We start from the raw sequence: 27,908 nt of genomic DNA, 5'->3' as shown, positions 1-27,908 counted from the left end.
CTTGCCAGAGGGGCTCAGAAACCACCACCAACTCACAGCATTGCACGTATGTTGACTATTTAGTATCAGTATAGCATGGACAACCACCATACCTCACCCCTCAACCCAACCAAAGGCATGACCAGCTCTTTGACACACAGCTGATCTGCTGATCACAACCAAGACCACACCAACAACCACCTCCATAGGGGTAAAAACCAGTCATAGAATATATGGCAGCTCTTGAGTGTCACCATCACAGCTGCCATTTGACCGCGGGTAGGTGACTGAAGGTTGTCTTATGAATATCCATTTCTGTGGCTATAAGACAAGCCAACAGAGGGATTTTAGGGTCACTTGAGAGCTCAGATTTGCTTGAGTGAAAGAAGACAACAGTTTGGGGTTTGCCGTGAAAAGGAAGTTCAGGAATTAAACATTCCAGCAGAGAACCAGAACCTTTTCTGATATCCATATGTCTGCAGCCTTAGTACAGGACTCAGGGAACTGCTAAGGCTAAAGCAGAGCAGGGCTGACCTCCTTCGCAAGCTTTTCTATCACAGCTTGCAGTGACACAAAGCTGCAAAGTCAATAGGAGACTACCACAGACCAAGAGCCATTTGAAAGTGTTCTTTTGGTGGGCTGCGAGATGACCTTACGCCTCAGGTGTTTGCAATTAGAGTAACTATTCCACTGTCTTAAGCGAGAACTGACTTTTGCAGCCTTCCATGTTGCAGCAGTGCTGTGTTAATAGCATCATTCTTAGAGCAGTACAATAAATTGGATGCAGACTTCAGCAAATGGGAGGTTTTTAAAGCAGAGAGCCATTTTATCTAGTAAAACCCTATTTTAACTGCTGATTAGCTACAATTTAAGCTCCTGACTACTTAAAAATGGTTTTCTGTTCACTGGGCCTCGACTGTTTTGATCTTAGCAAGCTTTAAAGTAATTATACATTTAGTAGTTAATTATATAGTTGTTACCTCACCAGTCAGCAGACCCACATCCTATAGCACAGCAAACAAGGCAACAAGCAGCCTATGTAAATGCATGTAACACTCTCAGGTAGTCCCATAACTGAGGTGGCATCTACTAAGAGCTGCCTTTCCCCAGAGCACCCAGCAATTCCAAGAACATTTGTCCTGCTGTAGAGCCATGGGACAGCTGCTTTGGAAAGGGAACACGTCGGTCATTATTACTCACTCTGGTGCCCAGAAATAGGGAAGATTTAGCACGGTTAATGCAGGCTGGGGCATTGCTAGTGCTTGCTATATAAAGAGACCTTACAGGTATCACTTCTCTGGTCTACAGCATGTCCCTAAGTGGTGTTAGATACACGCTATTGAAATATCACTCACATAATCATCACTATCAGAAGAAATATCCTAGAGGCATTCAGACTCTTAAGAAACAGGTTGGACAGGGCTTGGAGCAACCTGCTCTAGTGGAAGGTGTCCCTGGGATTGGAACTGAATGAGCTTTAAGGTCCCCTCCACCACAAACCAGGCTGGGATTCTGGGATGCTCTGAAAAAAAGCTACAGCTAAAGAAGTTCTCACCGATTTACTCTGTAGATTACCAAACCCATTTAAATGACATTCACTCTTTCAAACCCAGAATGAGCTATCAATAAATGTAATATACATCTTTAAACTGGAGACTATTAGCAAAGTGATGCTATTTATTCCCCTATGCACAGAGAGTGCCTTAATGTACTCTGATGTGGTCACGCACGTGATCCGTGTGCTAGAGCACTACAATTAGAGGCCATCTCTTCTCCCCTGCGCTCCGCCAGCCTCAGAACAAACGATGCCTTCTCAAGGCACAGGAATATTTCTTTTGCCAAACCACTTGTAAGTATCTGCTTCAAGTATGATTAAGAACAATGAGAAAGAAAGAAAATCAAAGCGTCTCACTGGCTTCCAAGAACGGAATCAGTGTTTGACCTCTCTTCAATAACTCTGCTTTCATATTACTCCGTGCTAGAAAAGCCAGGGTTGGAATGAGGAGGTTTTGTTCAGAAGGTGCTTCCAGTTCTGCAGGTCAACTTTAAAAGAAAGGAAGGCACAAAGGTGGTAACTTGGAAGAGGGAAAGGGGGGACAGAGGGATTAGGGAACCAATGGCACTGGGCAGATTTTTACAGCTGGAAATGCTATAGGAGAGCATCAGAAAGGCTTCAAGAGTATGGAAAACCTGGAATCTTCAGAAATCAACCCTGAGGGGAATGGGAAATAGGATGAGAAACAGAGAACGAGAATTTCACTGTATGTCTAAAAGCAGCAGCAGTTAATTCCAAATTTACTATGTACACTAAAGCAGAAAGGATGGCTAACGGAGAAACACAAGCTGGTGCTACTTAACCAAGAGCACAAACATCGCATTTAGGATTTAATATGACATAGGTATTAGTTAGCTATTGTGGAAGCTTCCAATGCAGCAGCACTTGGGACTATACCGGGTGCAGTGATTTGCAGTTAGCTTTTAGTTAAAGGGTGAAAGCAGCATCCTCAGTGCTGACAAAGTCTGTCTCAGTTACTAGGAATGATACAGTCTTCAGAGACTGTTCATAGCGGAATAAATACACTCAAAGGCTCCTTTGCTAGGCTGCATCTCCTACAAAGCATAAAGGTGTCTGAAGGGGCAGAAAGGGTTAATGCATTAACACATGAACCTTACAATATGTACCAAAACCCACAGGAACAACCAGAAAAGGTTTGATTAAAAGGAAAGGGTAGCCTGCATTTTTTGACGAATAAAACATTTCTGTGCTAAGTCCCTCTTGTAAATGGAGACCTCCAGAGCTCCTGGAGACCCTTCTAAAGGACGACTATGGCCCATTCTGTTGTAGAAGAAGGACCAAGGATGCTCGCCGAGTCCAAAAGGATGAGCCAGTCGCTGTTCCCTGTCAGAGCCCAGCAGGAAGGAGGTTCAGGTTTCACCATGCAGATAAGGTGATCACCACTACCTTGGTCAGGATATTGAGTTAGTGGTGGAATAGCACTTCTTTGCTCAGAAAGATCTTCCTGCCAGAGGTGGGTGGTAAACCCAGAGGGGAGAAACAGTCCTTCCCCTTAGCACAAAGGCAAAAGGCACAGGACACCCCTTCCCTTCCCTCTATCCCACCAGGAACTGCATCCCATACACCCGTTCACTTATCCTGCAGCAAAGCCAAAACTAACCCTCACAGACCCAGCATCAGCCCCAGAAGCATCTTCTGGTACAGTAGAAATGGGCTCACAAGCTTGTCTGCACAGAAATAGATTGCTGCAAGTTAGCAATGCAGGAGCCTGCCATATGGCTTGGGTCCCAGTTCTTGGCATGTTGACACACAGCTGACATGGGTTGGAGTTGCTGCCTTGAAGCCTTGTTACGGAGAATTACCCTCTATGGGTATGAGATGCATCTGTTCCTTACAGGGCAAGTACTCTTTGTCAACCCAGTTACTGGATATTCCCCAGAAGGCTCAGTACACTTCAGAGACAAGCTTCTGACCTGTATTTGTAGCACAGGTTTCAGAGGGATCGCTTGCTAACAGCAGCCTTTTCATTTCCTAATAAGGGAGCTTCTCATGTACTGGTTTTACTGCTGCCTGAGATGCACGGGACAGCTCTTCCTCAATAGCTCTGTAAGTGATGGCAATGGCAATGTCACTGAAGCACTTCAAGTCAATGGGGCAGCGTGGAAAAGAGACAACTTCATTCAGTTGACAGAGTGAAGTTTGTGTTTGGTCTGGGTAAAGGTGCCTGCTCTGAGCTAAGGCCTGCTCCAAGAAGAGGGTACTCAGAATAAACCTCCAGCAGTCACCAAGTGTAGCAGCAACCTGCTACATGTCCTTGCAAACACTACAATATGTCATGTGGTAGCATCCCTATGACAGTCCTTTCTCACCATCAGCCCTGTACATGAAGGGGTGAGCACGGCTCCTCTGCCCGATGTCCTGCCGTGACCTGCTCACCAAAGGCACAGGCATCACTCCAGAGTGATGTGAAGGGCTTTAGCAGGACAGCTTTGGGGTGTTGGGAGGCTGCAGAGAGGCTGACACTCACTGCTACGGCAAGAGACCTGCTGTCCTCTGTCTGCACTCAGTGGGGCAAAACCATCAAAGCGTATATAGCAGCTGAAGTAGGAAACTCATCTTCTGCACATGGACATGGGAAGAAACTGCACTGTACCCTAAAGGGAAATACCTCCCTCATCCTGTACCCTCATGAAAGGCCACTCGCCCCTTGCTGCAGTCCCACCAGCAGTGATTGTGCTCAGTCCCAAAAGCAAAGACACTTAAACCATTGAACACGTTTAAAGATTGACTTTTGGGGCCAGAAGTGGGTGAATAAAACCAGAGTGACCCTGAATGATGGGGATATTTCAGCACCAGCCACCATCTCCTGCAGCCAGAGCTTTCACAGCAGACAGAAGGACCAGCTGAGGGAGATGCTCACTGCTCAGAACAAGCAGGAAATGCCCACTTGGGAAGCTTTCCGTGCCAGATCTGCACACTGTGGTCCTCCCTCATCTGCCTGGGAGGTCCCTGAGCAGCAGCCTCCCTCAGGCAAGCCACAAACCCTCCGAACCACAGGCCATGAATTCCAGCTCCCCGGGGAATTAAGGGGGAAACGAGCCCTCATTTAAAAGGCATTTCAGACCATGTCAGTCCGCAGATTTGTGCTGATGAAGCAAGGTTTAGCTTGAGAGCAGGGAGGTGAAAGCACGGCGCCTGGAAACTGAAGCGCTGCGCTTCAGAGGTTACTTAGCAAGAGTAAAGAGACCCCTTTTTGCCTGTAAAGGGCAGACAAAAAGCAGACGTGAAACCATAGGAAAGGAAGCAGGTTTACCTCAGTCTGCCCAGACTACATGTAACAGTACCTTCAATGTCAACTTGCATTTTACTGTCCTTAGAGCTACTGCCTGTGTTTCCTGTAGAGATGGAAAGACCTTCCCTGCTCCTCACCATGGCTCTTCTCTAGAATAGCATTAAAGCCTTCATGTTCCGCCCTCCCCAAAAAGAGGTTAGCTCAAGACTACTAAATGCTCCTCTGTATTCTCTTTCTATGGTACCACGAGAGCCTGACACGACGATGAGGAAAAACTTGTTCGCTGCTGCGTACGTGTCCCAAATTCCACATTTCTGGAAGGCTTTTGCCACTTGCGGCTGCTTCCTCCCTCCCCACAAAGTATTTTGAGGGGGGAAGGGTTGTTTGCTTGCCTTTTCCCCCCTAGACTATTACCGGGACACGTCAGGAAAAGGGAGCAAGGGAGCCTTTGTAGAAATGGCCTTTTAAAGGTCCCCGATCTGACAGAAGCTGAGCCGTTGTTGTTGTGGCTCCGGCAACAAAGCCTGCATTGTTTTTAAGGAACACTCAGCAAAAACTGATCCTATTTGTACTGCTGCCTCCCCCAGCGCCCCGCAGCTGGCACAGGAGCAGCCGCAGCTCACGTTCCTCCGGCAGGCAGCGATCCCAGCAAAGCCTCTGTAACACGGGACATGATTCCACACCAGCACTGAGGGATACACAGCCAGGCTGCTGTGGCCCTGCCCTCATAGAACCATCATAGAATGGGTTGGAAGGGAGCTTAAAGCTTATCCAGTTCCAACCCCTGCCACGGGCAGGGACACCTTCCACTAGAGCAGGGTGCTCATTGTATTTAAGGGCTTTACCTCAGCATTGCAGAGCCCATGCTGCGTGTGAATGGGAGGAGGAGCAGCCCTGGTGCAGGCATTCCTGCCACAACATGATTAGAGCATCCTCATATAGGTATGCCATGTATGGAGGGTGTATGTGTGTAAAAAAAGGACAGCCAACCAAACAGACCCAGGTAGAGCAGAGTTCTCGCATCCCTGGGTATCCTCAGCATCCCTGGGTACCCTCAGCATCCCAGGCCCTACTGTTCCCCACATTGAGCCTATCTTCCATGCTCAGCACTTCATCTTTCAGGGGATCACAAAGCAACTTGCAGACATTACTGGAAGGGTTTAAGCTCCCTTTCCAAAGGGGAGGGTGGTTGGTAATTCTAAATGAGTATCTCTGGGCAGGTGGCTCCTTTACATCCAGTGATAATCAATAGCCTTTATATCCAAGTGCTTTGTCAGCTACACTTTAAGAGCACAGTCTCAGTGCCCTAAAGCCCAGTCCTCCCTAAGCATTCCTTCCAGCATGTATCTCTTTTCTGGACAGCTGAGCCTTATCACATTTAAGCAACTCTCTAAAACATCTATGCTATTATATGCGCTTACATCCTCCCTTATATCAGATGTAGCCTATGTGTCATAATTACATCAACTTTTCAATAGGCACTGAGCAGTGTTTTACAATGGGGCTGGAGAGAAAGCAGCTAAAACACTGATAAAGGGGCATTCACAGGAAAAGAGAGTGCTTCTACCTGCAGAAATGACTTGGGGAGCTGCTCAGGCTCAAACAGACCCTGAAAACTGATTATTCCCCTAATCGTTTTTGCTAGCAGCCTCATCTGTCCCCTCTTCCATCACTGCCCCAGGTTCCTGGTAAATTCCTTACCAGGCTGAGCACAGGTATCTTCAGGTGTTATTCTGTAAAAATAAACAGCAAAACACACGCAGAGAAGAGCTGCAGGACAACGACAGCGGAACAGGCTCCAACACTTGGTAACACCATCACTGAGACCCCCCAACCCCAGGATTCAGTGATCCTGATGCTTTAGAATACATAATGGAGGCAGGCAAGCAGAAGTCTGCCGTAGCAAGTGTAATGCCCGAGAAAAGAGGTCAAAAAACCTCTGGGAATGACTTAGGGGTGGCCAAAGGGAAGTTTTGGAGCAGGCTATGAAGATGTTTGGGCTCTCTAAGGGCACAGGGAGGCAGGAGATGCACTACGAGCCAGGGAGCCTAATGCAAGCTAACGGCTCACCAGACCATGAGTCTCCCCCAGAACACAGCCAGCTTCAACACAGGGGCAGAGCCAGAATCTTTCAGTGTTCAGCACAGACCCATCTTGTGGTGCAGACAACCCGAGCATTAAGAGATCTTCAATAATTCATTCAAGTGAGCAAGCAGTTGAGGCTTTTTTGTTGTTGCTTGGGTTTACCTGCAGCTTTCCAGCCTGGCACTGCACCTATCCAGAGCTTTGGCCCAGAACAGATAGAAACTGCCTCAAGACTTCAAGGTGCAGTACTACCTGCCCAAGAGCTTCCTGGCAGCTTTACCTACAACAGGTAAAGTGCCCTTCTCACTGCTAAAAGCTACGAGCACCCTTCTCAGATGAAGTCAGGCTGGGAAAATAAAGCCCTTATGAGCTGACAAGGTGCTTGGATAGTACAGACCCTGGGAGAAGGAGAGGCAATAGGATGAACCGAGAAGCTCCTGATGGAGATGCTTTGAAAAGGAACAGATTTTGGTTCACACATTAAGGAACTGCTGGCACAGGCAGATTTCTGTGTGTTTCTGTTGGCAATGCACATCCAAACGTCCCTTTCTCTGCCCGGGCTGGGACAGGATTGCTCCCCTCCCATGGGAAGCACTGGAGCCACTGGCACCACAGAGTGCCCTGTAGGGTAGAGAAGCCTGAGGACTTCTTTGTGTGCTTTCCTATGATAAAATGCTGCAACGAATACAGTATGAGCCCAAGGCTTTCTGTTTGAAGGTTCGTTTGAGACTGCCTGAAACTTCATGGACCTGTGAAGAATGAAGCTATTTCTGCCTTTCCTTGAGAAACAGCAACTAAAGAATGCTGCTCGCACCACCAATGAACCAATATGGAGGATTTCCATGAAGAAGGGGGTTTGTTTCCATGCTTAGAATAGTGATGCGGGGGGGGGGGGGGGGGGGAAATCACCCCCCAGCACTGTGCTAAATTTGTTCCATTTGTTCTATATTTTGCCATATGAAGCTCATCCTGCAGTGAACAGAACGCGTGTGAGGCTGGAATACTGAGCTCCCAGCACAAGCCACGCAACTGCTCTTTGAAGTTGATTGCCATTCTCTCTGCTTCTCCTCCCTGTCAAAACAACAAGGAAAGAAAAACCCTACTGCCAGCCCCGAATCATTCAAGTGTCCAAAACACCCAAGCAAACAAAAGAGTTATTAAACCCAACCTCCCCGCTGGAAAACGCATCTAGAAGAGAATACAAGACAACATTGTCAGCGGCGGGCTTTGTCCCCGTGCCAGTGACATGGAGACGTCTCTCTTCTGACTCAGTGAAAAGGAATCGCCAGAGTACAAGAGATTATGCTTGCAAGTGTACAACAGTTCAAGAAATCCCAGCTTCAACACTTGCTGTTTATTTAAAGCCCTTTTCTTTTGTGGTTGCTCTGCCCAAGGAAGCACGTAGCACAGGCAAGCCTATCCCCTGAATGCTTAAAAGCTACTCTGTAGATTGGCCCGCTTATAAACACCACACAGGAGCACAGAAAGAGGGGTTTTTCCCTTTTCTAACACGTATCCTTGCTGTTACTCTTATATCTTATTTCCTAGGACCTCTTCTTTTAATGCTCAGCCAGCTGCTAAGAAAACATCATTGAACGCCGCAGCAAAAACCTAAATAAATTGCTGCTTCACTGCCTGCTCCTCATCTTGTGAGCACTTAACACCAAAGAGACCAATTTGGTTTTGAGCTCACAATGGTTTGTGTCCTGACAGCTTAAGCTCAAGTCTCCCATTATCTCTCCTTCTCGCCATCCTCAAACCTCCAGCCCCAAGTCCAGCATGGTTTCTGAAGGAGCAGGCAGGTAGCAGTAACGTATAGGTCCCATTAGGTTTAAGTGCTGTGATTACGTTACTGTATTGCATCTAGCATATTCCATAGGAGCTGCTTTAAACACTTCACTAGGAGCTGAACATTCATCAGTTAAGGGCATGTGCTAAAGATGCACAGAGATTTTATGCCCACTTAAGGCATCACAGAATCCCAGCCTGGATTGGGTCGGAAGGGACCTCAAAGCTCATCCAATTCCAACCCCCTGCCACGGGCAGGGACCCCTTCCACTAGAGCAGCTTGCTCCAAGCCCCTGTGTCCAACCTGGCCTTGAACACTGCCAGGGATGGGGCAGCCACAGCTTCTCTGGGCACCCTGTGCCAGCGCCTCAGCACCCTCACAGGGAAGAGCTTCTGCCTAATGTCTAGGCTAAACCTACAGATAAGCAGGAAGCTGTATGAACAGACCACACTGTGAGACATAAATCTGAGACTGAAACCACACACTGACCAATATTTCACCCTGACTGGTTCAAGTCTGACAAAGTTTAAAGCAGCAAAAGGCAAGGTCATCACATCAGCAGCATCAGATGCCAGCAGCAAACTCCTGCAGCCACCCTACCTGAAATAAAGCCTCTGCTCTTGGCTGCTTTGAGCTAAATCCAAGCCTAACAGCAAGGTGCTTAAATCACTGTGGGCTGGAGATTCCATTTATGCTGCCTGTGAGCACACAGGTACTCCAGGCTATACTTCAAGCAACTTAAATCATCACTACTTCACTCTAATAGCCCGTGTTAGTGCTCCTCTGCATGGCATGGGTGAGGTTGGCAGAAGAATTGTTAAGCAAACTGAACCAAGAAGCATTTACCAATCCCAGAGACGTTGAAAATTGGAGTTTTCCATGCTCAGCCACTGGATACAGCCTGGCCGGCCTCTCCGTCCCAGCGCCAGCACCCCCAGGACACCAGCACAGAGGCCCCTCTGTACCATCTCCCTTCCAGTCCTGATCAGATCCTGGTATCCAACAGCACCCCCTTCCCCCATACAGGGTGATCTTAGTTCCCAGCTTTTGCTCCCTTTTTCTTTCAACACCAAGCCACACCGGTCCAAAAAATATTAAGCCAATAATCACAAGTACTCAGAAGTTACAGCAAAGCTGCAACCACTGATTATTTTCATTGCAAGAAACCGTTTATGAGATTGCAAACCCGCGCTACGAGATGATGCTTTAACATGTAATACTTTGCATTAAAGAAAATGAATAGACAAACCCAGCAGGGGCCCACTTCCTCAGCTCGTGTGAGTTAGTGTCATTGCAGCAATGGCACATACAGCCACGCTAGCTAAACCGGCAGCAATTTGCCCCCGAATTGCCAGCACTTTGCCTGCAGCACAAACCCTCACCCGTCTAACTTCTGTAATTGCTTCATCCACAGGCACATCTTGCAGAGAGCAAAGGCCGTTTGTCTATGCCCAAAGAGCCTTGCCCTGGTGCAGATGAAACTTAATGCACGGGGAGAGAAAAGGAAGGTTTGAGTCTCCAACTATTTAACGTAATTGAAGATGCTATTTAACGGCACCGAGGCAGGCAAACCACAGCACTGCACTCAGACTGCTGCACCCAGGGGCCCACATTGCCTGCTGACACTGAGCTGTACCCCAGGACAGCTTCACCCCTTAGCTACAAACAGCCATTTCATTAACTCAGGCAGCAGCTGATCCCACCACATGTGAAACCATTGTTTAAAACCAGAAAATAAAGGGAAACCTGGAACATAAGGGAGGTCAAGTGTGTGGGATGCACGTAACAAGCTCTGATGTGGCCAGGGCACCTCAAGGTGTCTGACACCTAATGTCACAGATGAAACGCTCCCCTGCCCCACACCTCCCTTGCACCATCACCGTTTTATCTCGCCCCTCTCCTTCCCAAGGAATTCGGGTCTCTTTTCCCACCTGATGGGCTTCACCACTTGCCTATCTTAGTGATTTAGACTTTGGGGATCATTCCTGGGAAAAGCCTGAGGTATTTATAACACAAACACATTCTCTATTTGATAAAACAAAGGCCAGAAGGTGGGTGGTGTTTTTTCTTTGCTCCTATTAAGCCAAATCCCCAGCCATTTGATTTTCCTGTCTCTCACACTGCTTCCCCATTCCCCCCATAACAATCCATCCTCCCCCTGCATTAAAGATATATCATGTCCCACAACTCATGAGTGGCTCCAATTATCAAAGCACCAGAAACCAGAAGCACACCTGAGGGGTGGATTGGCTTCTTCAAGCTTTCATAATTTCATACTTGACAAAGAAAAATGTTTTTGCAATGAACTGATTAAAATTAGGCATTTATCACCATAAAGTGCTCAAATGAAGAAGGCAGGAACAAGTACGGAGCTCAGGTTTAGAACAGAGCATTACACTCAATACACCTGGTTTTAATTTCATGTGAAGATTTAGAATCACCCACCAAAAAGTCCTTATAAAATAGATTAAGCATTAACGAACCTATAAATTTGATTCAAGGGCCATATTAAGGCCTGAGGTTTGATGCTGCTTAGGCATCAGGTGTGTTGTGTAGCACCAGTAAAAATTAGGTAGTGAGAGTACCAAAGTGAGCTAAAGGAAGCAAACTCCGGCTGACACAGATCTCTCCACCATTAACTTCCAAATCCCAGGCACAGCCCTTGATCAAGCCCATGTGGTTACGGGGAGAACACTCTAGAAACTGATAGAGGGCATTAATACAATTAATGCTCTGGGATGTCTTGAGAGTTAGAGGTGAATATTGCACAAAGCCTTTAAATGAGGGTATATTCTAGCTACCCATGAGCTCGTCAGGGAGCGGACTGGCTTGAGGAAACCAAACAGAACAATTACAACAGCAACACTCAATGAGGCACTGAGCTGGTGCTAGGCAAAAACTGCAACTTGACACGAGCTGCAGCACGCTCCCATGCTGTCTGATGCCAACACCACCTTCCACCACACGGACACCTTTGGTTCCTAAAGTTCCAGGAAACTCATTCAGGGAATAGCTTTAATGATATACATTAAGCTGACCGCAATATCTAACCATCGCAGGAGGTGCCAGTGTGAGAATCCAAATAACTGTAACACAGCAGCCTACTGTGAGTAGGAATCTACTGACACATCCTGTGATTACAAACAATTGTAGCAGAGATATCACAGCAGCAAATTCAAATGCATTTCCAAAGTGCGGGAGTAAAACAAGTTAAAAACCAAAGCCAAGCCTCAAAAGAACTCTTGAAAGCAAATTCAAATGGCAAGGAGGGGGAAGAGGAGAACACAACTCAACAACACAGCAGAGCAAATGTGAAAACAAAATCAAGGTAAGAATCAACCCATCCGAGCCAAGACATAGCTCATTGGGGTGGGGGATTTTCCCTTACGAAAAAGGTTGGTTTAACCTTAAACCAAAGGTGATGTGTTTTAAGTACTTGCTGAGTGCCCTGGGCCCACCCCTTTCTTTCATGGAACAGTACAGATATTGCTGCACATCACCCCACTATAAACAGGCAGACATCCAATTCAGTCCCCCACAACCAGTCAGGGTATTTCTTTGCACAGGTTTGTGCTTTGGAAGTTCTCCACAAAGGCTGCAGATGTTCATTGTGATGGGCGCATGTAACCAACCAGAACCAGTTGGTTTGGAGAGAAGACTTAAAAGCCATCAGATGAGCACTCTCGATTACTGGTTATCCAGGCAAATTTGAACCTGTGATTTAGAGGTGGAGAGCTCTCTATCCCATTACCAGTCATAAAGGCCATCTGGTCCCCTACTCCCTGATTAAAAATGGTTCATGCAGAGTGCATCATCTATCACAATTAATCCAATTCAGTTTGGCGAGGGGGGAAAGAAAAGTAATGACTATTCTGGGAAATAAGTCAGTTGGGGAAAGAGCCCAAAACGCTCCATCCATTTTAGCTCCTGAACAACCTTGTTCTCTTTGGGGGTGAACAGAGGAGTCGACCACGAGCCGGTGATTTCCACACGCAACCCTTGGTGGGATCACCTTCCTCCCGCCGCCCTCCCTTGGACAAAGGGCCGCTATTGTCCCCGGCTCCACAGCCTCCCTTCCCCAGGCACCCCCATTAACACAACCCCACCATGAAGCAGCAGACCCAGCCCCGCACCTCCCACCCCAACGTTCCCCCCCTTTCCCCATCCCCACGCGTGCGGCGGGGACCCCCATGGAGGCGGCGGGCGGGCCCGCTCCTACCTGAGCTGTCCATGGTGCTGCCGCCCTCGGCGCGGGGCTGCGCCTGCTGCTGGTGCTGCTGGTACTGGTGATGCTGATGGTGCCGCGCAGGGCTCCGGCCGCCCGTCCCCGTCGCACCGGCTCCGGCCTTGCCTCCTCCGCCGCCGTCAGCGCTGCTGTCCACCAGCTGTAACGATTCATAGCCGTCACTGCCCGGCTTTTTCCGGTAGCTCCCGAGCAGGCTCATGGGCGCACCGGGCGGAGGAGCTCCGCTGACGCCGCGGCCAGGAGGGGAAGGCGAGTGCTCCGGCCGCCCCGAGGGGAGGAGAAGGGCGGGACGGCACCGGGAGGCCGCCCCCCCGCCTTCCCTTCCTTTCCCTCCCCGCCCCGGCGCCGGTGCCGCCCCGTCCCGCCCCTCCGGGGCCCGGAAGCAATCGGCGAGGCCGCCGCCCGAGCTGCCCGGGCTTCAGGCCGCCGGTGGAAGTGGCGTTAAGTTAATGAGTGATGGGGCGCTGGAAGCGCTGCAGCAGCCCCAGGGAGATAGCGGCCAGAGAGATTACTTAGCAAGATCTACCCCGTTTTCCTCCCTGGGCTGCCGTGTGTTCTAGCAGCCTTGCCCCAAAGAGGTCCTTCAGCTCGGAGGGCTGGGCTGTGCTGTACTGTACTGCAGGTGTGTTCTCCGAATAGCGATCGACGTTACGATCTATCACAGCAGTGAAAGGTGCGTTCCCTGGGAACGAGCCAAGGTCACCGAGTTACCGGCTGACACAGCCAATTCTGCAGCCTGGAGGAGGAGGGGTGGCACAGCAGCTCTGCGCTGAGCCTCCAAAAACCTAAAGGGCATCCCTGGCTCAGCGTAACACTGCATCTGTCTGCGGGCAAGTAACTGGTGGGTGTCCAGAACCACAGCGCTGATTCATACAGCGCACCACAAGGGATGCGGCAGCATCCCAAGCCCCGGCCTGTGCCGCTACTGGCTTCAAACTGGTGGCACCCAGCTGAAGAAGTGCTACCCCTGACTCCTGAGCTGTTTCTGTTGTCAGGTCTTGGCAATATATTTTTAGCTGTTCACATGTAGACAGACTTTAGACCCACACAAAGTGTGTCCTTGTCCTTGAGCAACTGATGAGCCATGCCTCGCTCAACACATTCTGCAGCCACAGTAAATCATAATTTCATTGTACATGGAACAGGGGAGCTGAGGGATGCTCCAAGGGAAATGACCACTATTAAACTCTCCTAAATGGGTTTAATTTTAATTTAAGGAGAAAGGAATGCAAAAAGAAACCGCAGCATCCAGACACGAGTACACCTTCAACCTCTTACAGAAAGGACAGAAGGTCCTTAGAAAAACAGTGTGTGTTTGCTTCTAAAGTATTATTAACATCAATAAGCACTAACTATAACTTGAAATGCCATGTTGGACAGGACTTGGAGCAACCTGGTCTAGTGGAAGGTGTCCCTGCTTATGGCAGGAGACTGGGACTAAATGAGCTTTAAGGTTCCTTCCACCCCAAACCATTCTAAGATTATTATTGACACTTGGTTTAACCTTTCATGCTCAACACCCCAGGGCAGTCAGCATCTGGTACAGCCATACCTAGTTATGTTTCCCTAGCTCCTGCAATTTGACATTACAGTGTGACTAAGGTACAGCTGTGACCCAAAGTTCTCTCACAAAAACTCAAGCAGATTTACAAACAGCAGACAGAAAGGAACCAACCTGGTTGGTAACCGGTTCAGAGTCAGCAGCAGTAACAGCTTGAACTCAAGGTTAGAATGAGGTATTTTCTACCCCGTCATTACTGGGATCTTAATACATTGCTCAGTATGGAGCAGTGCATGGACTGCAATGCTCGCCATTAGGAATAGGTCCCCTTTCCCCTTGGCACCCATATGCAGCAACTAATAAAGAAAGAATAAAATCACAGGTACATTTACTAGGGATCACATCTGTAATCTCTCCCAGTCAACCTTACATACAGTTCCTGTGCTCTAGGATAAAAAATGGGAAATCCGGGGGTTCAAGATGATTTTCATTTCTTTCGCTTGCCCAGAACAGCTCAAACACACAAAACAAGAGGCTGTCAAGTGAAGGAGGCACACCAAGGCTGTGTAACTTTTCAATAGGTACTCAGGTTTGCCTACACTGGACACAGCTGCAGCCTGTTACAGGGAATGAGCTGTAGAATCTGGCACAACAAAACACCCTACACAACACCCTACACAACCTGTTCCTTGCCTTAAACCACCACCTGTGATATCTAGCCTGCTCTGTCACCTTTACCCATCCACTCAAGAAGCTCAGCTTAGGCAAACGTTCATCTCCTAACTCCAAACTCATCTCTCTCACTGGTAAGCACCAAGGACCTGTCTGCATTAGGCAGCAAGGGCAAAGCCCTGCTGAAGATGCTCTCATGGAAGAGGGGCACAAGCAAGAGGAGAGGTTCATTCCAGCAGGAGTTACAGCTGCCCTTCTCCAATTCCCATGTCCTACTTCCCCAGCTCCAATCTCCTTGTCACTGCCCACGGGAGCCTCACAGCATGCCTTTGGCTCCACATTTCCTACCCAGTGTTAATGCTGCTGCCATGTCTGCAGAGGCAAAGCACAGTCCTAGTTGGAAAAGAAATTGCTTCTCCTTGTTGAATCCATCATTAATTAATTTCTTTCCACATCTGTCCCAGAGTTCTGCGGGATCAGGGCTTGCTTTGCCTCCAAGGAGATCCACCACCATAGCCTGAAGCTCTACCCTGAAGAAGGAGGCTCTGCAAAGCATCAGCACAGGCACCGAGTAGGGACAGAGCAGCCTTTGCAGAGAATATGGGGGCAGAGGAGGGAGGAGGAAAGAGACTTCAAAACCCCATCCTTGCTTGTAATTACCATGGCTACAAAAACAAAGAGATGGGATTAGGGAAGCCCATTGTGTGGGATTCAGTTGAAGCTGCACTTATCCATGCATTTTTCAGCCCTGTGGGAACTTTAGCTGAAGAGAACATACAGAGTAATATTCCCTTCTCGCCCAGTTCTCCCTTTCAGTTGGGCTAATGAAGGGCCACACAGTTTCTCTCTTTTAGACAATTCCAGTATAAAGAAAGCTATATACAAATCCAACCAAACAAGTAACATGTTAAGGGCACATGACTTTCAGAAAGGAAAGAGAAGAAGGAAGAGCTGGAAAAATTCATTAACATCCTTGCAGATTTATCGAGCGGTGGCTAATGATACTGCGGAGCGATGATGTATTCCGTTTGAACACTAAGGCTGGCAGGTGCCATTAAGGCTGTGGGAGATGTTAATGACATGCTAAGGAGGATTGTATGTTGCTCAAGACTCAAGAGATGCAGACTCTCCCCATTACTGACCTTGGAAGAGGCAACTGATTTGCCAGCCTCTCTTTGTCTCTGTCTGGGTTGCAGCCTCTCCTGGGGAAAGCCTCTTTTCATAGCTGTAATCAAGCACCAACCATGCTGAGGTGCAATTTCATCTTTCCACCTCTCCTCCAACTAGAGCAAGAGCTAAGTGAAATGTTCCACCCCTATTACTTCAAGAACACATTCAAACCGTGGAGTGTTGTGCAAATGACAGCTATAGCTTGAGCATTCATTTACCACCTGGAGCAATACCTTTAAAACTCAACACACTGAAGACTTCTCCCAGAGTTACATCGCTGTGAGCAATGAGCTCTCCCTGCACAAAGGGTTTCTGCAAGAAGCCCAGACCCAGGTGTGTGCACAGAGGTAGGCATGCAGGAATTACCAGCTATGCTGTATAACACGAACTTCTATCACTGCCTGGACAAAAATGCATGCATTAAGAAAAGTCAGACTTGCTCAAGCAGCTTTCACATTCCTCGAGTGTATTTCACGTTTCCACTTTCATATTGCAGCCCAGGGCAGTCCCTTCTCTCTGCAGTAATTTCTTTCCTCATTCCTGTCTGCCCTTGCTCACATGAACCTCTCTCCTCGCTGGTCACTGGGCCATCAAAACATACCCCAGAGAATTAACAGTTTTGCCTTTTCCCTCCTCAAAGCACCTTTAATTCAGACTCCTGAATTCAGGCTGCCCTCAACGTTCCTATAACAAGCACTCTGTAGAATGGGCTTTCCCAAAACCAGGCACAAGCTCTTTAACTCTTCTGCCTTTCTTTGACACTTCAGAGGGAGCATCCCTGGCATTCAGCCACAGTTACACCCTAGAGATCCCTTTAGTGAGCCACCCCATCACATGCTACCCTGTTCCCAGGGCTGGGAGCTGTGCTAGGAGCCAGGCTGCCAGCAGCAGGGGGCTTTAACACCTGCATAAACTGAAGCACTTTGATCAGCTTTTGATGGCCTGAAAGGATAACAACCAGCACCTTTTTGTGCTTGTTTAGTACCCAGACCTACAGCACAGCCATTGCCACACATCCTAGGTAGCAAGGTATTCTGACACTTCATCTAGCTCATCACCAAAAACTTGGTGTAGTGCAGACATCTTTCCTGCCCTAAAACCTAGCTGGGTGGAGGACTGACAGCTGTGTCTACCTCAGCGCCACATTCACCCCAGAAGCCCCACATCCTGCTAAAACACAGACCAAACCAAACTCCTAGCCCTTCCCCAGCCACCACACCGAGCCACAAGGTTACAGCCCCACTCACAGCCCTTAACCCCACTGAGCAGGGAAGAATGTGCTCCACAGGCAGCAGTTCTGACCCTAGGGCCTACAGCACTCTTCCACCAGGAAAGCAAGAGCATCACCACAATTTGATGCCAGCCCTCTCATCCTGCACCCACCCCATAGCAATTTTCCTCTGGCAAGTACCCATTCCTTATACTCTTAGGAGAAGCACCTCTCCCAGTGCCTACCTCTCCAGGGAGCACTGACACCAGCATCTCCATCCCAGGATGCTGAAGGCCTCCACAGCTGCCAGCACTTCGAATAAGAGCCTCTTGTTTAACCCTGGTGAAGCAAACCTGATTGAATTGATGACAACCAAGCTCCTTGGCTAGGAGCACCTCACTTACCGTCAGTGAGCAGCACAGATGAACTGTAAGAAGCAATGCCCCTGCATTGTGGGTCATTATTGCCTCAGATAAAGAACACCTGAATTTTTCTATTTTATTTTTGGCCTGCTGCGTTCTAACAGCAGCCAAAGACCTTAAACCCTTAAGCCATGCAGCATCATTTGAATTAGCTTCAAGGTCTTGCCCCTTGATTGCATGTGCTGCTCTCCATTCAGTTCACCTGCTTCTTGTCACTGCAAGTGATACCAACCCTCTTTGCTTTACTTCTTGCCCTAAGAAAACCAGAACCAAGATACCTCCTCATCAAAACAACGACTGTCAGATCAGCCTCAACCTTTACAAGGAGCACTGAATACACTTTTACATATACAACCAAAGGATTTGGAACTCATCTCTGAGACCAGCTTAGGAAAAACAGTGTCTGCTGAACAATCATTATCTCTAAAATTAGCCAGATCCTCAGTCTGGGACTGCCTTGAACTTAGTCCCATCCTGTTATAGTGTTAGCTAGACCCTCCCTCCCCCTAGCAGGAGCCTTCCCATCACTCTTGTAGTCTATCTATAGGCACCAGCCTCCACTCTTGCAGGCTCTGAATGCACTGAGGCAATCAGGGAGGATGTGTAAGGGTTTCTTTCCTGACAGTTCACTGTCATAGCAGTGGTGACAGCTGACAAAATAAACCCCCAGGAGCCAGCCCATTGCAGTTCCTACTCCTGTAGAATAAGCTCGTCACATTTCCATGTTGGGATGAGGTACGGATCGAGCACAAATGGCTTGGGGGTATATGTGATGTACGCAGCAAGGATCCTGCCCTCTCATCTGGAGGCTCCATTCACTGCTCAGGAAGTGCCATGGGCTGGCCAGGAGAAGTGGTTCCCATAACGTGAGAGCAAAATGGGTAGAGGCTCTTGGTGCAGAGCCAGAAATCAGATTTCAAAGCAGTAGCTGGACTGGTGCTGAGGATAAATAAGTGGTCCTTGGACTGGAGTCAAGGATGGCCGTGTGGTTCCTGTCTCTGCACATGGGGATAGTGTGTCCATGCTTGGGTTTGCTGGAGAAATAAGGAACCATCACAGCCTACCTATGAGCAGTTACCTGGCTGGAGTGCAGTGAGCCCCCAGGAACAGGCCAATAGGGCTGGGTTACATGGATCCAGGTGGGGAGAGGGGGGTCAAATGCTCTAATCCTTTGTTAACCCCACTCAATATGCAGGAACTTCCAAACTGGCCCTTCCTGTTTTGCTCATTTCTAATATATAGCGAAGGTGGTCCTGAGAAAGGTTGAGTTGATTTTAAGCGTTAGACTCAGTTAAACCCTTGCTTTCCTTCATCAGAGGAAGCCTCGAGCCTTTGCTGTAGTGAAACCTAACTGCAGTACCCAGCTTCAGCAGCTGAAGCTCCAGTGAACGGGTTCTGCAATGGATGGACACTGACAACCATATTGACAAGGATTTGTCAAGCAACAGCACTAATTTCGTATCAGAGGTGTTCATGGCCCTCCTGCAAGCATCTGGAGAAGGAAACCCTTGTTGGCAGGAGCACTGACGGCAGGAAAAGCACCACAACCACTCCCATAAAAGCATTCCTTCTGCTCAGAGATCGCAGCTTGAGTATACACTGTAGTGATAGGAGGTAACGGGTTCAAACTGAAACAGGGGAAGTTTAGATTGGATCTAAGGAAGAAATTCTTTCCTGTGAGGGTGGTGAGGCACTGGAATGGGTTGCCCAGGGAGGTTGTGAATGCTCCATCCCTGGCAGTGTTCAAGGCCAGGTTGGACGAGGCCTTGGGTGAGATGGTTTAGTGTGAGGTGTCCCTGCCCATGGCAGGGGGGTTGGAACTGGATGACCTTAAGGTCCTTTCCAACCCTAACTGTTCTATGATTCTATGATTCTAACTATTCTATGATTCTATGATGCTCCGGAGACATCTGGAGGCTTTGAGTGGGACAGTTTCACCCTGTGCTATCAGAAACCTTAGCAGATGACTTGTCTTTGACTCTCTTACTATCTCCTCTCCCATCCTTTCCTCTCCGTGACAGCACACACCATTAAGAGCATTGCTGTGCCTGCCTATTGTTGCCTTCCTTGCCTTGCAGCCCTGTTGAAGCGCTGTCAGGATGACACACAACTCACTCATTCCAGCCCAAGACTTTGGTTCGGAGTATTTAAGGACTTGACTGGCTCCTCAGCAACGCTGAGCTGTGGAGCTGCTTGCCAAGGGCTGCTGTTGGTGCTAAAAATGTTCGTGCTTCACCGAGAGAGTGGAGAAATGTATGGGAAAACCCAGTCTATGAGGAGCCATTAAATAGGACTGTGTGCTCAGGAGGGCCCCAGCCTCAAACTGTTGGAGGGTTGGAAGCTCTACAGCCATTCATACAACTCCTCTGGCCAAAATCAGACACTTAGGTGAGAATCAGATGGTTTGCTGCCTATCTGCAGTTCATTCATCATTTCCCATTCACTGTAAGTGGCTAAATACCAAGAAGAATCCAGGTATAGTCCTCCTAAAGCCATTTGTGAGCCTGCAAGATACATTTATATGTGCTCCCTGGTAGGATGAAAGGCAGGAGCTGAGAAACACACAAATATTTCCATTAGCAACGGAAGTTCCGCATTTGTTAACCAAGACAGAACTGGGGCCATAGATGCCCTATGGATTTGGAAAAATCTCAGCTTTACATTAAACCTGCCTGCAGCTTGCAAGGAGTTACAAAGCTGAGTTACTCGGCGCTCTTGTAATGCAAGCGCGCATGAGCACTGGCATTTAGAACAAGACAGTGCCCAGATCTTGGGGGTTTTGAGCACAGAAAGTCCAAATATTGAATTTCTTGCAGCAGGTGATTGTCTGCATTGGGAAAAGGGCTGGTGGTGAAAGCAAGGAGGAAAACGATACAAGGGAGTCACCGCAGGGTGGCTTCAGCCACTGCTGATGTGCTCAGGGTCAGACTCCAGCAGCAAATAATGCAATGGAAATAGGGAGCTCAGACCAAGGACCCCTCCGCACACCGAGTCTTCCCATGAAAACAGAAGGGAGATTCCACCGGCACTGCCAGCCCATGCTGATGGCTGTGGCTCACCTCATCCACTCATTGCTACTTCATTTGAGGATGTATGGGATGGAGGCTTCCTTTGGGGGTGGACCAGGGGATGAATGTCCTCACTCCAAGCTTCAAAGGGACGGTTTCTCTTGGGTGGGTGTGTAAGTGAGGTCTGGTGGCAAAGGTTAAGAAGACACAGATGAGTCAGAAGGTTAGCCAGAAACCCACCGCGTCCCCATTACAGTGGTTCTATCTTCTTACAGATTTGGGCAGCATATTTTTTATCTAATACTAATAGGAAAAATTACATTATTAGAGCTTGCTTGGTCTGGCTGCTATATAAAGCATTGAAACATGATGTCTCCCTCAGCTCGCAGCATCTCCTGACTTACAGGTCCTGCATCACACCCAGCTGATGCAGTTTGGGTTATAACTGCTCATCCTTTCCAAAGTAATACCGAAGCTGTCTCTCCAAGGCTGCATCTGCTCTCTCCCACGGTGCTGCTTTCAATCCATGTGGTGCTCTGCAGTTTTGGAAGAATGGCTTGGACATGATTCAAGGGGAGAGTCACCCAGTTGCATCGGCATGGGAATAGCTTGCAACAGATCATCGTGGATGCAGGCTGTAAATTCAGCAGTACAGGAGCCAGAAGTCTGGTCCTCAGTGACTTTACAAGCAAGGCAAGGAGCAAGGCTGGGTATGATGCCCTCATCCTTCTCCTTGTGACCAATACACACCATGAAAGGCAGCAAACCCCAGTTCAGTGTCTCCTACAACACTAACTGAATCAGCATTCTTGGGGAATGCATTGCTGGGATGCCTACAAGGCATCGAGCAATAGAAAAGCTTCATGAACATCAGGGCCTTGAGCAACCTGGTGTCCCTGCCCATGGATGAAAGGGGAACTGGATGAACTTAAGGTCCGTTCCAACCCAAACCATTCTGTGATTCTATCCAAATGAAGCTTGACTCAGCAGAAAGGATTCAAAGCAATCTCCCTCTCCTGGCAACGCCTCCAGCACTGCTGCATGGGTTCAGTGGGAGCTGCTGCACACTATGGGATGCTCTCGAACAGCCCTGAGTGAGGGGCAGGTTCCCCCCGATGGCTCCCCCCAGACCCAGCTCAGGTTTCCAACACCACTGAGAGCAGGAAGGAGTTTATCACCAGGTACATTCACCCAGCACCACTGCAGGAGCTGCTCTGTGCCTTGTGGCTCCCAGGCTGGGAGGTTGGTGTGGGTGGGCTTCAGTTTAAACACCTCCCGAAATCTGTTGGGATGGACAGCAAATGCTGGGAGTGAATGTGGGCAGAGCCGGGGCCTGCCTGCATCCGACCCCTTGAAAGTTTTCCATGGAAACTATTCATTGGAAAAGGAAATGGAGCGTTTGGGGGTTTTATCCCTTCAAAACACGGTCTGGGGAAGGGAATAAACTTCACAAGTTTCCTGCATGGCAAAGCCCCCCTTGCAGAGGAGTGGGAGAAAATCCTGTCCCTCGCCTCAGTCTCCCTGCACTGCTCTCCACACGCGGTTTCTTCACCTCTCTGCTTCCCAGCCAGGATTCAGGGATGTAAATGTTGTCATTTCCCATCCTCTTCTGGGTACTGAAGAAAGAGCTTACTCAAGAGAAAGAAATCTATCCGTTGCTTACAGTGCCAGTCAAAACAGGGTCTCACATTCTATTGTAATGTAAACTACTGTAAGACTTCATGAAATGCTATTTCTAATTCAATATGAAGAATAAAAAGTAATATTTAGAACATTTTCATATTGAGAGCTTCCCGTGGCTGCTTTATCCCCCCTGAAGAAGCAGCTATAATCCATTTTCCACGGTGGATGGAAATGACAGTATCTCGATCCAGTACAAGCACAGCTGGGATTTCCACACCATGATCCCCCAAATCCACACCCAGCAAAGATCAGATCCACATGAGAAACTCCGCAATGGTTTCAGGTTATCTCCGCGTCTCCAGAGCATCCCACAGGAGGAACAGCCACCCCCTTGGGTCTGGATGTTCCTTATACATTATAGGATCATAGAATGGTTTGGGTTGGAAGGGACCTTCAAAGATGATCTAGTCCAAACCCCCTGCTATGACCAGGGACATCTTCATCTAGATCAGGGTTCAACTAGATCTTTAACTAAGTGCTTGTGTTATATCCTTTGCTATATCCCATACATACCCCATGGCAGGGGGTTGGACTAGATGATCTTTGAGGTCCGTTCCAACCGAAACCATTCCATGTTTCCATCCCTCGTGTGCTGCTGATGCTAACTGCCTTTGCAAAGGGAACTTCAGCCACCTGAGCAGAGCTGGAGGCGAGATAAAACACAACCCTGCGTGTCAGCACTGAGCAATACCCCAGTTTTGACCCCCAAACCTATGTGGCGCCTCCGGGTACCAAACTCCCCATCGCTATGGCCCAGCACTGCCCTTTCCCACCCAGCCCCTGGGCTGCCAACCACATTTTTCCAGCGAAGCGGGGTGGATTGTAGCAAATCCTGCCCCAAAATCCAGCTCTGGGGACTCGCGGCTGCGGGTGCAGCGGGAGGCCCCGGGATTAATCCGCAGCGGATTAGTCGGGTCAGCAATTAAACGCTGGCGCTTAACGCTGCCGGCGGCCCGCAGGGAAAACCTGGCGCTCAAGGACAAAATGCGGTTCCTCCTTAAAGGCTGCAGCCACTCCAAAATGCTGCATCTATCTGCTGGGAGCGGGGCTGGGACCATAAACAAGCCGGCGCTGTGACAGGCAGCTAAATATAGTGCAGCCCGGGTTGCCTTCCTGCCGCCTGTGCCATCTGAATTCCTTGGTACGCTGAGTTTTCATCTATATTTTGTTCTCGGGGAGGGCTATGACTAAGAGAAATCTACAGCTGAAGGGACAGCAGAAGATGGAGGCCCCGGTCCAGATGCAGAAGGTGAATAAAGTCCGTACTTTGCGGACCTGGGGGCCTGTCCAAGATATCCCTCGCCCTTCTCCTCCTCCTCCTCCCTCTCCTCTCCTTGGCAGTACCCAAAATAAGGCTATAGTAACGACAGCCGCAAATACATCAGTGAGACATTAAATATGTTCTGATTTAAAGCCACAGTGCTCCCGAGGTGATGCTGAGGGGGATAAACACCTACCTGGAGCAGCGGTGCCATAGGGAGCGGCCCCATCCCTGCTGTCCCCCTCCACCCCGGACACCCGGCCGGACCTCCCTCAGAAAGACCAAAGCAAAAGCAATGATGTATGCACACAGCTGTGTATTTTTACTCTTTTTTTGGCCCAAAGTAGTGTTTTTAAAGGGAATGCAGCTCTGTGTTTGTGTCGGCATAAAAAAAACAGGGGGGTTGAAGGTCAGCTCCACAGTGGATGTGCTGTGAGAGGCTGGACATCAGTATTTCATAGCAGCATTTATATACCCCCCATTACCCCTCCGGTAGGAAGTACAGCTATGTTCAGATACAGGTGACAACTATTATTTAAAGCCAGAAAACCACTTCAATTTGATTCATTGACAGCAACATGCCCAAATGGCTTCCACCACCCTAAAACGCACAAACACCTCTTTTGGGCTGGCAAGAAGAGATGCTCGTTTTGGTATGGGATCACTGGGTGACCCGGAGCAGGAGGGAGGTTATTCAACACTCTGCGCCCAGGTAGAGCTTGCCGGATTCCAGCCCCTCTGCTTGCCCACCAGACAGGGCTGTCGAGAGGGGCAGTTTTCGGTGCAAACCCTCAAGCCCATTACACAACCGGGCTCTAAAGCAGGGTTTTTCCCGAGCTGCAGGATCCCGGCGTGCGTTCCCAATGATTACTCAGCACAAAGGCGCCGTAAACAAGGGCCCCCCGTTGATGGTGCCCCCGCCGCCGCCTCGCTGCTCTTCCCTCGCATCCCGCTCATGGCCGAGCTTTCCTTACCTCCCTTTTCAGCTGCGTGCATCCTCGGCTCCCGGCTCCTGCGGCGGGATCCCGGCTGCGCTCCCGCACGCCGCCTCCCCGCTCCTCATCCGGCGGCAGTCCCCGGTCACGGGGCGAAGACGACGATGACAGCGACGGTGGCCATGGGCTGGGGCGCTGCTGCCTGGGAAGTGCGCGCTGCTCCGGGCCCTGCCCGGTTATATTTGGGATTACCGAGACTCAGGGAAGGATGAGGATGGAGGCAGACATATCACATCTTCTAAAATGTGGCATGGAATGGGATCTGGAGTCTGCAGGTCGGAGCCGTCGAGTGCAAAACGAGCCCATCTTCTGTATTGATTCCTTTTTTTTTTTACTTTTGGGGGAAGGTGAAACCCTTTGGATGGAGTCAGTGGGGATGTGGCGTGTCATAGAGCAGGGAATGGGGCAATGTGCTGCTTGAGGTGCTTCCCCGGCTCCCCATTACTAGCTGCCACTATGAAGATGCTATTAACTGCCCCCAAACCTTTATCACAGCAGATAACTATAACACCAATATGTTATACTATCAACTATTATATATTATTATATAATATATATGCAGATTATAATATAAATATTACATATAATATCTGTAACTACAGATGTGATGGGGTTACAAACTAGCAGTTCCATTTCTTCCAAGCAGTCATCAGTAACTCCAGCTATCTTCCTTGGGTATCCCTTATCCCCCCTGTACCTGAGCATCCCAGAAGCTTTAATCACTCTGCACAACACCCAGGGGAGGCAGAGCAGTGTAGAGACTGATGGGGAAACAACAGAGGAGCTCAAGGTACAGATCCCCAGGGACAGGTATGCAAAAGGATGATTTAAAGTAACCGGGCTGTAAAACAGCAGCGTGGAGCTCAGACAGCAAATAAGGAGCAAGATCCTACAAGCCTTACGTGAAGAAGCTCTTCCCTGAGAGGGTGCTGAGGCGCTGGCACAGGGTGCCCAGAGAAGCTGTGGCTGCCCCATCCCTGGCAGTGTTCGAGGCCAGGTTGGACACAGGGGCTTGGAGCAAGCTGCTCTAGTGGAAGGGGTCCCTGCCCGTGGCAGGGGTTGGAACTGGGTGAGCGTTAAGGTCCCTTCAACACAAACCAGGCTGGGACTCTATGATTCTGTGAAACTGGGGGCTTCTCCCCAGCTGCAAGGGACACGCACCCAAACCTGCCATGGCCAGGGACAGCCACAACACCCAAAAAGCAGCTTGTTCCTATGGGGCTGCTAGATACTTCTTTTCATTTCAGAACAACACTGCATCAAAATTCTCACCTTTCTCTGCTATCTCTATACATTGTGTGCTATTGATCCCTTAATAGAATCATAGAATCCATAGAATCCTATGGAACTTCTGCCTAAGAGCTCATCTCAGTCTCCCCTCTGGCAGCTTAAAGCCATTCCCCTTGGGCTGTCCCTGCAGGCCCTTGTCCAAAACCCCTCTCCAGGTTTCTTGTCAGCACCCCTCGTACATGCCACAGGTCAGGACACAGGGATGGGGACACCAACCCTTGTTCCCCCCCCCGCTCCCCTGGCAGCACTTGCGGAAGAGCCAAGGCTTTGGTCTCAGCTGGGTTTTCGCATTCCTCACAGATTCCTCTGCTTTTTGACCTTCAATCGTTTGTTTTTAGACTGAGTTCTTTTTCTGGCTTACACAGCAGTTCTTTTCCTCGTTGTATTTATCTGCCCTTGCACCCTCAGCCAGAGTTGCACAGAGGCGTTATAGCCCAAATCCTGCACGGAGGCAATACATCCCAAATCCTGCACGGGGGCAATACATCCCAAGTCCTGCATGGAGGCAATACATCCCAAATCCTGCACACAGTCAATACATCCCAAATCCTGCACACAGTCAATACATCCCAAATCCTGCACACAGTCAATACATCCCAAGTCCTGCATGGAGGCAATACATCCCAAATCCTGCACACAGTCAATACATCCCAAATCCTGCACACAGTCAATACATCCCAAATCCTGCACACAGTCAATACATCCCTCCTTGGCCTCTGGATTGCCATGACCCTGAGCCCCGGCATCACCCTCACTATGCCTCTGCTTCCTCACCTCCCAGGCAGTGGGTTTGCTGTTTATTACCCTATTGTTATTTCTCCTACTCATTTCTGAGTCTCTGCTTGTTCCAAATAGGGGCCAAAGGGCCCTGAGCTCCTATGTGGGAATACAAAACAGTTGGATCTGCAGATGGGTAGTGATGGGGGCAGGCACCTCATCTTATGGCTTTTAATCCCTGCTACCAAGTAATGTGATGGATTACACAGGGTGCAGGCAATGGCCAGAGCCTCTCCATTTCTTTTATTGGGGAAGTTAACTAGGAACATAAACCCCATTTTATGTGCAAGAAGGGTGGGAGGGAAGGAGAAACTCACTTAATCTGCACTGTCAGAACTGGCTTTTTAACTGTTATTTTGGGTTACCTCAAACAAAGGAGGTGGATGTATGACAGGACCTAAATAGGATTGTGCCCAAGCCCAAAACCCGGGGGACCCCATTTCCTGGGGGATCATCTCCTGCATTCAAGCAGGGATGCTCCCATTCCTCTTCCTCCTTGTCCTGTATAAAGAAACAGCCTCAGCTCAGGGCAAAGGCTCATGCAGAGCTTGGCTTCCAGTGGACACCGGGCATAACTCACACACAGAGACCGGCAGCACAGGGATAAGCAGCAGGAAAGATTTATTTACACCTTCGAGCAGTAACACGGCCGCAGCGATGCACCGGGAAGAAACTCCAGGAAGAAGACTCGGCGTGAGATGCCAGCAGAGCCCCACACAGAGGAAGACACACACAACCCCCCCCCCCCCCCAGTATCTTGGGTCAGTACAAAATCACCATTGCTTTACAAAAGGCGCGAGGTTCACAGTAGGGTACCAAAGGGGAGCGCAGCGGTGAGGAAGGATGAGGGATGCGAGTCCCTGCTGGTATTTGGTCTATGAAAATGCACCAGAGAACGACTCTTGTAGAGAAACCCTCCCCAAAGGCTCCATGCATGCACAGTCATAGGGTTTACACCTCCTGTAGGACTCGAAGGCTTTAAAACAAGCGCTCAGGCGGCTCTCCTGGGACA

General features: G+C 49.1%; 1 protein-coding gene across 2 annotated transcripts in view; it reads right to left on the bottom strand.

The window, feature by feature from the left end:
• The window catches only part of DNAJC6 (DnaJ heat shock protein family (Hsp40) member C6), a 44,212-nt gene extending 26,555 nt beyond the window's left edge, over nucleotides 1-17,657 (bottom strand). Inside the window, exons 1-2 of one of the 2 annotated variants that reach the window (XM_061469680.1) lie at nucleotides 17,634-17,657; nucleotides 12,881-13,046 (exon numbers count right to left, since the gene is read on the bottom strand). In XM_061469680.1, coding sequence (XP_061325664.1) covers nucleotides 12,881-12,893 — 13 coding nt within the window. In that variant the 5' untranslated portion in view covers nucleotides 12,894-13,046; nucleotides 17,634-17,657. Of the gene's footprint in view, nucleotides 1-12,880; nucleotides 13,197-17,633 lie in introns of those variants that run through there. The other variant, XM_061469681.1, reaches the window with a different exon arrangement.
• Nucleotides 17,658-27,908: the final 10,251 nt, after the last annotated feature.

Source organism: Pezoporus flaviventris, unplaced genomic scaffold (genome assembly GCF_033815535.1).
Source record: "Pezoporus flaviventris isolate CSIRO_AGI_PZ_B2104156 unplaced genomic scaffold, CSIRO_AGI_Pfla_v1 ptg000059l, whole genome shotgun sequence".
Lineage (NCBI taxonomy): Eukaryota > Metazoa > Chordata > Aves > Psittaciformes > Psittacidae > Pezoporus > Pezoporus flaviventris.
This window is presented reverse-complemented; position numbering and strand designations above follow the sequence as displayed.